The sequence below is a fragment of the Drosophila miranda genome, chromosome XR (genome assembly GCF_003369915.1).
Source record: "Drosophila miranda strain MSH22 chromosome XR, D.miranda_PacBio2.1, whole genome shotgun sequence".
NCBI lineage: Eukaryota > Metazoa > Arthropoda > Insecta > Diptera > Drosophilidae > Drosophila > Drosophila miranda.
This window is the reverse complement of record NC_046674.1, coordinates 32826917-32839127: the sequence shown is the minus strand read 5'-3', so window position 1 is coordinate 32839127 and position 12211 is coordinate 32826917. Positions and strand designations below refer to the sequence as shown.

The 12211-nt window shown below is 38.7% G+C and overlaps 2 protein-coding genes across 7 annotated transcripts; one reads left to right on the top strand and one right to left on the bottom strand.

Annotated features, from left to right (window-relative positions):
- Positions 1-531: 531 nt before the first annotated feature.
- LOC117186277 (DDB1- and CUL4-associated factor 6-like) lies at positions 532-3698 on the bottom strand. Of its 4 annotated transcripts, none has more exons than XM_033386810.1 (4): positions 3145-3697; positions 1874-3082; positions 1424-1797; positions 532-1354 (listed from the first exon to the last, which is right to left on the bottom strand). In XM_033386810.1, exons 1-4 carry the CDS (start codon positions 3254-3256, stop codon positions 1163-1165), a joined length of 1887 nt encoding a protein of 628 aa, XP_033242701.1. In that variant the 5' UTR covers positions 3257-3697; the 3' UTR covers positions 532-1162. The 4 variants fall into 4 exon arrangements, with proteins under 4 accessions (XP_033242701.1, XP_033242700.1, XP_033242703.1 ...); XM_033386809.1 differs by having other exon boundaries at positions 1424-1815; positions 3145-3696; XM_033386812.1 differs by lacking the exon at positions 3145-3697 and having other exon boundaries at positions 1424-1694; positions 1874-1966.
- A 2572-nt stretch (positions 3699-6270) lies between these two features.
- On the top strand, positions 6271-7835 carry LOC117186278 (abscission/NoCut checkpoint regulator). Of its 3 annotated transcripts, none has more exons than XM_033386815.1 (4): positions 6271-6522; positions 6578-6837; positions 6893-7367; positions 7431-7519. In XM_033386815.1, exons 1-4 carry the CDS (start codon positions 6475-6477, stop codon positions 7443-7445), a joined length of 798 nt encoding a protein of 265 aa, XP_033242706.1. In that variant the 5' UTR covers positions 6271-6474; the 3' UTR covers positions 7446-7519. The 3 variants fall into 3 exon arrangements, with proteins under 3 accessions (XP_033242706.1, XP_033242705.1, XP_033242704.1); XM_033386814.1 differs by having other exon boundaries at positions 6279-6522; positions 6896-7367; positions 7421-7835; XM_033386813.1 differs by having other exon boundaries at positions 6292-6522; positions 7421-7835.
- Positions 7836-12211: the final 4376 nt, after the last annotated feature.

The following is a 12211-nucleotide window of genomic DNA, read 5'->3' as shown; positions in this document are numbered from 1 at the left end:
TTTTATTAATTTTTATTTACATTCCCTTATGCTTTAATTGAAAAAATATATGCATGTCAATCAGAGGCCGGAAGCCTCCGAAGCAAACGGCTTCGTTATTTTGCTCGGTAGCCGCAACGGCAGGACATTAATCAGTTTGTTTCTGCAAAAATAAAATTGTAGACTGAACCAATTTTTCAGCATAATGTGAGAAGATTGTTTTTTCTTTTTTGAAAATATTGATTGCGGGGCGCAATGCCTGATTTTCCAACATATTTCAAGTCGATGCGCAATATTTTTATTAAGAGGCACTACAATATTAATGAAATTAAAATCTAAATTTTTTCCTAAAATATGTTGCACTCAGAATGTACAATTTACTATTGTATATATTGAACAGTATTTTAATATTTCCTCTGAATAATTTTTCTTTTGTTTGACGCAAAACGTTTTGGTTTTTCGGAAACGTGTCTGCCTTCGTGCGTGTTGTTTGCGCACATATTTATGTACATATGTACCTACTAATAAAACTATTAAATTTAAAATCGCCGCTCGAGTTTACTCCTGTAAAACTTTAATATTTTTTCATAAATATTTATGCACAAGATATATTCATAGTATAATAGTAACAAATTAAATATTAATATGAACAAGTAACACTGTGCGACAAAATGAAACCTTTTAAATGTACTTTCCAAAAGAGAAAAATAAGTTTATAGGCCAGGATGAGTAGATCACTGCCTCATACTTGGATTGCTAACGTACAAAAAATAACCTCAAAAAATTAAAAATTTTCTAATCGAAATCTCAATATTTTCAAGACCGATTTAAAGCATCATTTATCTGCTTTTAGAATTGGAAAGTTCAATACAACCTGATGTAAGATGCTTGTTAAGCACTACCTCTGAAAAAACAAAAACATTTAAGAAATAAACATTAAAAATAAAATTTAAAACTTCAAATCTATCAGAAAAAGTCGGTTTGGTTCGAAGTGTAAATAAAAAGTTCAATTTTGTTTGTCATACTTCGTCATACTTTTAATGCGATGTACATTAAACATATAATAACGTGTCGCTTTCTCTACCTCTTAGGCTGATAACTGCTGCACCTTGCCTTCGCATACGTTGGAGGAGGGAAAAACAGGGAAAGGAAAGGAGGAGTGGTTACTAGATCACGATTTAACTTATATATCACTATTAGGAGATTCTGCACCATTGCTAGATAGACCTTCTTGACTAGATCTGGCTTCGCTACCAGCTTCGTGCATCAGCCGGCGATACTGATGTAGGCTTGCCAAAATTCGTATCATTATCTGGGCAGGTACGGTTATAGTATCGCGAGTCTCCACTAACATAATCTCATTGCTTTTTATCAGCTGCAAAGAGTAAAAATTAAATGCGATTTTTACTGGCTTGTCGAAATCAGTGAAATAAACCACACTTACTCCGGCGGTTTCGGCCTCGTCGAAATGAGGATCAGAAGCGATTGGCGCCCACACCTTCACATTGTAGTCGATGCCGGAACTAAGAAGGTAGGGGAGCGTGGGATGTGGTTGAACACGATTGACGACACGATTATCTGCCAGAAGCGTCTTGACTACCTTTCCGGTCTGTCGATTCCAAACGAATATATGGCCACAGTCGGAACCCGACATAATAAAGTCGTCCCCCCAGAAACAAGCACCCTTCACCATTGTCCTTGAGTTACGGTGCCCACTGAAAGCCATTTTTACGTAATTAAAATTTCGAATAGGAAACTTTTCTCCATCTCCAGCTGCAATTGCATCCTTGTTCTCATTTTTAGTATCTTTTGTGTCCTCTGTGATCTCAAGACATCCTTTAATTCATATTTGAAACATATATAAGTTATGAGGGTTTAAGAACTTCATACTTACCAGATTTGACAGAAATGTTAGCCACATCCGATTCGTTGATCATATTTCCATAAATTGTGTTCTGCGCCCTGATAGGAAGAGAGCTATTTGAGTTGCGGTTTAATGTTGTATCTGTATTTGACTCGGTTGCTTGGGAAGTTTGACGCATTTGACGACTGGGCGAATTAAGCATGCGAAATATTTCGTCACTAAGCCGACTAAGTACTCCTGGTTCGAGGGGTGGTCGAGCTTGCCCCACATTGGGACGGTTAAAACCCTGCTCGGCAATGGCCTGGGAGTTGGGCCCAGTATCGGACCAATCGCCACGAAAGCGAAGACGAGGCATCTGCGGGTCTGGATCGTCTTCACGGCGCATTTTGGGCGTATAACAACCGCTTTTCAACAGACCTGCGTCATTATAGCCAGGGTGTTTCAGATCAAACAGATAAATCTGCTCCATAGAGTAACTGACCAGCAGCTCAGATTCGTTCATATTGAACTTTACGCAGGTGGGGCGATAGTGACGACGCGTGTATTCCATTGGTATGGGGTAAGCCTTAATCGGTATTGTTGAGCCCGACGACAAAGATGCAGAGCCTGTATTTGCCAGCATGCGCCTGTCGTATAGACGAATTATCGAGTCGGAACAGCCGATGGCCACATTGTTGTGATTAAAAGGAGCTACATCCATGGCTGTCACGGCACAGGGCGCCATTATAAGGATGTGATTTTGGCACATACTCTTGGAGCAACTACTGGATTGGCGAAGATCGAAACAGCGTACTGTTGCATCTTCTCCGCAACTAAGAAAGGACCGCGGTGCGTCAGGTATTGGCAAAACATCGAAGGTACTCCCAAATGTGTGACAATCAAAAACGTTCACGATTCGGCTGTCTTCTCCAACTATATAGTCTGTTGTCTTTGTACATTTTTCGGAGCTATATGGAATCAGGAACTCAGTATGGATCACTAGGCCTTCGCCAGAGCAAGAAACGACAGCCTGATCGTTGCTGTGTGGCATGAAACGTGCACTAAAAATATGACGCTTGTGTTGGGTCTTGCTCTTGAGTGCTACCCGACCGCTCTTAGCCTCAGTAATGACCAGATGGTTATCATCGGAGCCAGATACAATATGTGTTCCGCTTGCATTCCAGTTCACTGTGTTGACGCAACCATTATGGACGTATAGCGTTTGCAGTATATCTAAGCGCTGCACAAAGTTCAATGAATCTGAAATTTTATCGAGAAATGTTCATTTATGTGACCGGTAATATGTTAGCTTTTTGTCTCACTTTTGCAACTGGCCTGCAGAGTGGCCTGGGCACTGCTAGCCTCATTATATGGATAGTTTTCGATGCTCTGGTGTACACTGTGACGGAGTTGTGCAACCGTTTTTTTGTACATTGTCGATACTGGTTGTCACTAAAATTTAACGTCGCACATATTGTGCTAACATATTTACATATATGTACGTGTTTTGGTTTTTCAAGTTTGTATTAAAATTAACTTTCTTGTGCGCTAGACAAAGACAAAAAATAAACACAAAAGCGAAAAACAGACAAGCATTGCGCAATTGAATAACTACATACAACAAAACCATGAAAGAACGGATAGCTATTGCAGCCGAAGATTTTGATACCCTAGGCTTCAGCCACGCTCTGAGCGACGTCGTTAACAACAACTGAGCGACTAAGCGACGTCTCTCAGCAATTGATTCGGTTTTTATTTTTACTGCATAACTCAGAGCTCATAATATAAAATGCAAAAAATCTGTGCTGTCTGTTCAATTTCAAAAGGTTCGATATTCTTGAACAAATACTGCCAAAAACGAACCGTATAGTTGAAAATGTATACACACCAAATGATGGAGCTCGGCACAACACTCAAATCGATCACCCAAGCGACCTTCGCTCAGCAACTTACATACATATGTCCCTCAGCGTGTGGCCGAGGTCTAAGAGATTATTCCTGCGTATCATAAATATGTACATATGTATGTATGTATATTTTATATTATGGCCTATGATATAGCCATCCAATTTTTACAGATACAGACTAACATACTTGTTTTTCGATCAATCGCTTCAACGGCAGTTAGATGCATATTTACTTAAATAGGCAGACTCCGGTTTTCACTAACTTTTGCGTGTTATTTTTTTAAGTGATTAATTTTTCACAAATATTTGCAATCGACATGTTTCATTTTCTCATCGATTCTGGCAAACAAATATACAGTATGCCAAATAGCTGCGGGAAATAGCTGTCTTTACCCAGATGATCTGTTACGCCCTTGTTACGAGCACAGCTTCTGCTGGTATCACACGGGCCACTTGACGGTGCAGTAATTGCATGACAACGTACAATAATTTAAGCTGTTTCGCGCACATTTTTGCTATTCGCAAAAATATATTTTTTGCCAACATTCCGATAACCGAATCGGGCTGCGTTAGCTGTTTGCACGTACTCAATAAGTGATATTGGGTTATCAAAAAAATCTTTCTAAAGGAACAAGCTAACTTGCTTTGGTAATGCAATAATTAAAGTTCTATTTTTTAATTTTGCTGTTAAGACTCGTTTTGTTGTATAAAAAGCCTTTTACTTTTCATTTCAGGGAGGAAAATGTATCCGTTTTGAGAAGGGGAGCACCCACTTAAGTGATTCACAGAATTTTTGTGAAATTCGCGATTCAGTGCGCCAAAATTTACGATTTTGACTTAAATATGTATGTAAATTTGTATACCAATCTTTATGGTTGGCAACATGAGGCACAAAATAATAATACCCTCTGCAAGAGTATAAGCAAAATACAATTTACGCATACATAGATACATATATGCCTGAATTTTGTAAGGCCCGGGCCCCGATCGGGGTGCGATATGAGCATGCATGGAAAATCTGGGGTAGTACTTTCGAATAGGTATAATTATACATATGTAGATATGTACTATACAAATATGGTCACTTCCGCCGAATGGTCAACCAGGACCGATAATCATCATGTTGATAATTATCGGATTTTTGTACATATGTATGATTATAAGAAATGTACACAATTCTAAAAAAATAAAATAAAGGAATTTGTATATTTAATTTGGTATACATGAAAAAATACATACATGTGTATATAATGTTATCACTTTATCTACAAATTCTCTTTGTTGATTTATTTTTAATATTCAATAAAATTTGATATATTAGTCTATAATTTCGCTTCAGAATATTCCGATCCATTTCCCATATTTGATTGATATTGATTAATTCAAAGTCGACTTCTATGTTTTTCGCGTACGATTTCTGCAACCATAAAACTAATTTTCCGATACCAGGAGGATTTTGATGGAACGAATACTGCGGGGTATTCAGTGAACAATAACTACATTAATAGTCATTAACTAAATATGTTTGTTTTAAATTTTTATAACTCTAAGCACTACCACTGAAAAAAATATCAAAAAACTTACCATAGATACAAAAAACATCAAAAAAAGTCGGTTTTGATTTAAAGCGTAAATAAAAAGTTTCATTTAGTGCCTAGTGTTATAAATAGGCTTTCAGAGCTATATTTCTCTCACTCACACTGCAAGCTTATCCCATAAGGTTTTTCATCTGGTTTCACTGTCTTAGAACTATAGTTGAATACGACCATACGTTTCCAATACGAAAATCATCTCTTACTTATATTGTCTGAATTCTCCATTTATACATAATATGTCTGTATGTATGTTTTCTGCTCTGTCTTTAAAGTTTATTACTTTGATTTCGTGCAGATTATTTATAAGACCGTACAGTATTTGACTAGTGAGTACAATTCCACTAACTGCAATGTGCTAAGCGAGCCATTAAATTAACTGTAAAACTCAAAAAATGATAAAATTGATTACTGAGTTTTTTCCAGCAGTTTTTTAATATTCAGCCAGGCTCCGTTTTTCACATTCACAAAAGTTTTCCGATTTACTTTTGAATACACATAAATAGGGGCTCCCGTTTTCACATTCCGCAAGATTTAATCGTTTTCAAAACGAAAACATTTTCGTTGACGAAATGAAAAGTAAACGGCTGTTTATGCAACTAAACGACCCTCAATTGCAAAAGGGAAAAAATAGATGACTTATTAATAGGGTTATTTAACTTTTGATTTCTTTATAAATAATTTTATATTAACCCATCCTCAAATTTGGCTCGGAAAAAATTGGCCAGGGCAAGAACAATTTTCGTTTTGGTGTAAACAGCAAAAATATGTGAAAACTGGAGAACCTTAAAACGAAACGTTTTGGCAGAAAACGTAATCCGCAAAAGTAAATGAAAAACGGAGCCTGCATTAAAAGAAAATTAAAATAGCTTACGGGATATTCTTGTTTAGTTTTCGTTCTTTTTACAGCTGCGCTTAGGCTGGATATATGGTCACCGTGTGGCCCTTGTATGCAGCTGATCCACGAAGTTTAAAGGATGTAGAATTCATTTACAGGAATCCCCCCAACATGAATACCGTATATGCAGAAACTCGATAGCTCAGATTGATGACAAAATATAGCAAGAACTAAATCTAGTGAAAAAGCCTTTGTTTATATATTTTGTACTTTCAAATTTTATTTTGACTATATATTTTTTGTTTCCTCGCCATCATGAGCTGCTTCGGCTGCAGCCGCAAATATGGATTATTTAGCAAAGAGGCAAGAATAGAATATTTACTTTATATTCTATACTAATTTATCTTATTTTTTTTAGTATGGGTGTCCCAACTGCGGCTTCTCCTACTGCTCAAAGTGTCTGAAGAGGCCAATACCGGTACCTCGGTTCGCAGGGAAGGTGCTGAATGTCTGCTTAATTTGCTACGATAAACTGTCCAAGATACAGACCTGTATCAATCATGAAAATGTCATTGACTGCGATGCATTGCCCGGGGAACTTGGTACCAAACTGCGCCTACCACATCCTTTAAATAGCTCCACCCGGTTAGATCTCGAAAAGGCAGACGTACTTTTCAAGTAGGTACAGACACAGACGTATGACAACCCAATTGTAAGCTACCTTTCACTGCAGCAGTGTTTTGCCGTCTGAGGAACTGGCAGCAGTTCTGGCACCCATAAGGACCGCAGGGGACTCTACAAAAGAAGACATTGAAGAAAATTTGGATAGTGCAATAGCAAAACGATTGCAGAATCTTAAAGATGTCGATGCAACAGACGATGAAATTCGTACACGTCTCGCTAACATAAGTGGCCTTACCGATCAAAAGAACTACTACAAAAAGGATTTGCTGCTTTCCACGGATCAAAGAAGTGACCAGGAAAAAATTAAAGATTTGCTTGATCAGTTTATGGATGAAACCCAGCTGGATCAAAACGTGGAAACCCAACGTAACGATGCGATTTCCGACATTGAACGACGTTTGTGTGCACTACGGAATGACCCACTTGATAATGAGGCAGGTACGGGTGCAAAGCTATCGAAAACTTTCAGTACTCCCAGCGAAAACGAGGATGAACAAATGATCCTAAGAAATGTAATAAAAAAGGTTTGTTACTTTATACATTATATTAATACCAAAAGGTTTAACAAATCGAACAGTACGTTGCAGAATCAAGTTTACTAACTGGGCAAAGCAAACTAAATGATGGCGTTGAGGGTGAGCTGGCCAAAAATAGCATTACTGAGGAGCTGCCTTGGTGTAATATTTGTAATGAGGATGCCGTCTTTCGTTGCCGTGGATGCGATGGCGAATTATTCTGCTCCCAGTGCTATAGAGAGTATCACGACGATGATGAAGAGTATCGAGCGCATGTTAAGTTGGAGTACAGTTCTCCGCCTAAATTCACAGAAAATCACTTCTAGTTCAGTGTTTCGGCTCATTGTTTTTTATTTGTAAGCTTATTTTTCCTGCTAAGAATCAAAGATTCGTAATATACAATCAAACTAATTATTAGATAGATGGTTAACTTTTATTGCACCAACTAAGGTTTTCAATAAATTTACTAAACAGTCCGACGGAAGCGAATATTCTTGATCAGAACCTCGGAGTTACACTGGATGCACCTTGAACTTTCGACAGTCACACTCGTAGCGTGAGGAGCAAGTTGATAGGTAAGGCCCAGAAAATGTTCTGGATACTTAAACAAAGCAACAAGATCAACTTAAACGAGGGGGAATGTTGTGAGTTGCTGCGGAGACCGCAACTCTACACTTATACTCGATACTTAGTCAGTATGGCTCTCCTCCGGCAGACGCCGCTAATATTAAACGACACGACAAAGAGTGCGTGCGAGAGAGACAGAAAATCAGTCTGAGCGTGACGTCGGGCGTTGCGTAGCCACTGCAAATTGATTTGTTCCTTTTCGCTATAAAAATGATCCGATCTGATTCAGCGATTCAGATTCAGCAATCTGATAGATATGGTCACTCTCTATGATTGTGCGTTTTTAGTTTCCTCGAATCTTCAATATTATGGATGCCACAGATTTTCGTCCTTTGTGGGGACGGAAGGGGGTGGGGCGAAATTTTGAGATATACGTTTTATAGTGAGATCAAACAGGAGTGCGGATACCAAATTTGGTTGCTCTAGCCTTAATAGTTTCTGAGATTTGTGGATGCCTCAGATTTTCGTCCTTTGCGGGGGAAGGAAGGTCGAAATTTTTACACGAAACGGTCAAGGTCCGATATCACAGGAGTGTGGATACCAAATTTGGTTGCTCTAGCTCTTATAGTCTCTGAGATCCTTGAACTCACATTTTGCAATTGGCAAAACCGACCATGAAACCTGTATGTTAGAGAGAGACAGAGCGAGAAAGAATGAAATTTTTTTCTTGATTCTGGCTATAATAATAATACGATCTGTTTCATATTTTGCATTCTAGAAGATATAGTCATACTCTACGATTCTGCGTTTTCTGTTTTATCGTATCTTTAAAATTGTGGATGCCACAGATTTTCGCCCTTTGTGGGGGCGGAAGTGGGCGAAGCAAAGTTTTGAAATATACTTGTAACAGTGACATATCACAGAAGTTCAGGAAGGTGATTTTATGGCCTTGTATATCATGGCTTGGTTTTTATACCCGATACTCAAAATGAGTATAGGGGTATATTAGATTTGTGGTGAAAATGGATGTATGTAATGTCCAGAAGGAATCGTTTCCGACCCCATAAAGTATATGTATTCTTGATCAGCAACAATAGCCGAATCGATTGAGCCCTGTCTGTCTGTCTGTCCGTCTGTCCGTCCCTAGCAGCGCCTAGTGCTCAAAGACTATAAGAGCTAGTGCAACGAAATTTTATATCCGGACTTCTGTGATGTGTCACTGTTAAAAGTATATTTCAAAACATTGCCCAACCCACTTCCGCCCCCACAAAGGGCGAAAATCTGTGGCATCCACAATTTCAAAGATCCGACAAAACAGAAAACGCAATCGTAGAGGATAACTATATCTTCTAGAATGCAAATTCTGAACGAGATCGTATAATTATTATAGCCAGAATCAAGAAAACAATTTTATTCTTTCTCGCTCTGTCTCCTCTAACACACAGGTTTCATGGTCGGCTTTGCCTATTGCAAAATGTGAGTTCAAGGATCTCAGAGACTATAAGAGCTAGAGTCTCTGCCAAATTTGGTATCCACACTCCTGTGATATCGGACCTTGACCGATTTGTCTCAAAATTTCGCCACACCGCTTTCCACCTCCGCAAACTACGAAAATCTGGGGCATCCACAAATCTCAGAGACTATTAAGGCTAGAGCAACCAAAGTTGGTATCCACACTCCTGTTAGATCTCACTATAAAACGTATATCTCAAAATTTTGCCCCACCCCTTTCGCCACAACAAAGGACAAAAATCTGTGGCATCCATAATATTGAAGATTCGAGAAAACTAAAAACGCACAATCATAGAGAATGACCATATCTATCAGACTGCTGAATCTGGATCAGATCAGATTTTTATAGCCAAAAGGAACAAATCAATTTGCAGTGGCTACGCAACGCCCGACGTCACGCTCAGACTGATTTTCTGTCTCACTTGCACGCACTCTTTGTCGTGTCGTTTAATATTAGCAGCGTTTGCCGGAGGAGAGCCATACTGACTAAGTATCGGGTATAAAAGTAACAGCAAACAACAAATTTTATTATTATTTTATAATCCAAAACAAAGCCTTTACTATTTAAAAAAAAAAGCGCGATACAGCCCTTACTTTTTTTATGACAGCAGATTGTTGTTCACGTGTTTGGATTCATCTTAAAAGAAAAATTTTATAAATATTATGGGGCTAATGCTACTTCAGATTACAACCGTGAAATATTGGTTTCTTAATGGCAGCGGCAGGCCCTCCGATGCTGTTACACAGAACAATGTCAAAAAAATACATGAAATGGTGTTGGCTGATAGGAAAGTGAAGGTTCGCGAGTCAGCAGATACCAGCGCACACGACATACTTTGGGCGATGTCCATACGATGTACAATGACATACTTTCCCAGATGTCGAAAGGGACAGTCGTCCAGATTGCAAGTGGTAAAAACGTCAAAAAAAGGATTTTCAAAAGCAAAATTTTCTATATGAAGTAGCTCTTGATTAGCCTTATAATTGGTGCTAAGGTCGATTTTGGGGAACTATTCGTTTTCGAGAGTTTTGCAAAAAACCGAGGAACTCCCACGGAAGAAAAATATAAGTGGTTTTCGCGGCGATAACTTCAAACTCAGATTTCAGCGAAAGTGTAGGCAATACAATAAATTCCACTTTCTCTCTCTATGTTTCCCCCATTACCGTTGTGTCTTCACTCATGCAGTAACATCAGTGCAAGTAACATTGATAAAGATGCGAGGTCAGCTTTATCCATGCGTCCATCCATCCAAGGGGGACTCCGCGCATTAACCAACAAATCAATTCGTCCCTTTTGCGATACCCGGCGGCTTCGAACCAACAGTGTCTGGGTATTTTTATTATTTATTTTTCTGCATGTTTTGGGTTATATGTATTTTAGAAAGTCGTCACTCTATACTCCGTCAAGTAAAGACGAGCCAAGACCTAAGCAGCACTGAAGGCACCAAAATCCAACATACAAAACCTATTACAAAAACAAACAAGTGCGAATTCCCAAAAAAACCAAAAACAAACACACATAGTGAACAGTTACAAAATCAAGTGCAGTGGGCACTAGCCCCAGCCTACCTGAAATGTCGCGACCACCAGAAGCAGAATTATATGCACCGTGGGAAAAATTATCTTTTCTTGAACCGAAATATATTACAATAAACAGAACAGACAATAAAACCTTTGAAAACGTGTCCCCCCTCGTTATCAAAAAAGCCATTGACTTTTAATGTGGTGGTGACTATGACAAAACTCCTGAAAATCTAAAAAATCCACGATTTTTTTTTAAAAGCATTAGAACACAAAACCCTTGGCTCATCCAAAGGAGTCATCTACTCCAACGACTTGCGCAATATCGATATAGAACTTATTAAAAACGAACTTAAAACAAAAGATCATCGACACAATCAAAATTCTCTAACACAAGGACGACTTACTTCAAGAAACCGTACTTATCATTCTCACATTCGACACACCAACATTACCCCAGCATACAATGATAGGATATGAACGAGTAAACGTTCGCCTTCAAACACCCTGCCCCCTCAAATGCAATAATTGCCAGAAATTTGGTTACCCAGAATTATACTGCACAACCACCAAAATCTGTAAAAACTGCTCTGAAGGGCATCCCGCTGACGACGATCTATGCTCCAAGCGGAAATTCTGCAGCAATTGCAAATACAACACCAACATCTAAAATAAGCACAGCCCCCTAGACCCCAAATGCCCAGAATTTCTCAAGAAATAGCCATAATCAAATCAACCGAGAAAGTTAACTTCAAACATGCAAAAAAAAATATATTTTCAACGCAACACACACCAATCCACACCATTCGCCAATATAGCTGCATACCATCAACAGCAAAAACCACAAAACATTATAGCATCGATCCCCAATCACCCCTCATCATCAGAAAACACCCAGAACACACAGCAAAAAAGGCCAATTACTAACTACGCAGACATGCAGACTTAAACACACACCTTACCAAACCAACCCAACAACCCACCCAAGATGAAATGGCTAAGGACACAGACTCCGCAGAAATTACCAAAACAAAAAACACCAAAATAATCCCAGATTCTTACCGCAAGCTCCGAAGCCAAACTAAAGATAAAGCTAAACTTAACGTAGTCACCAGGCCCATCAAGGCTCTATACTGCAACAATAACCACACTAATGCATTCGGAGGCACAGCTAATCTCATACACAACTCCATATCCTACACCCAAATTCCTCTCAACTCCGACTTTGACGCAGTATGTGTCAACATCAAATC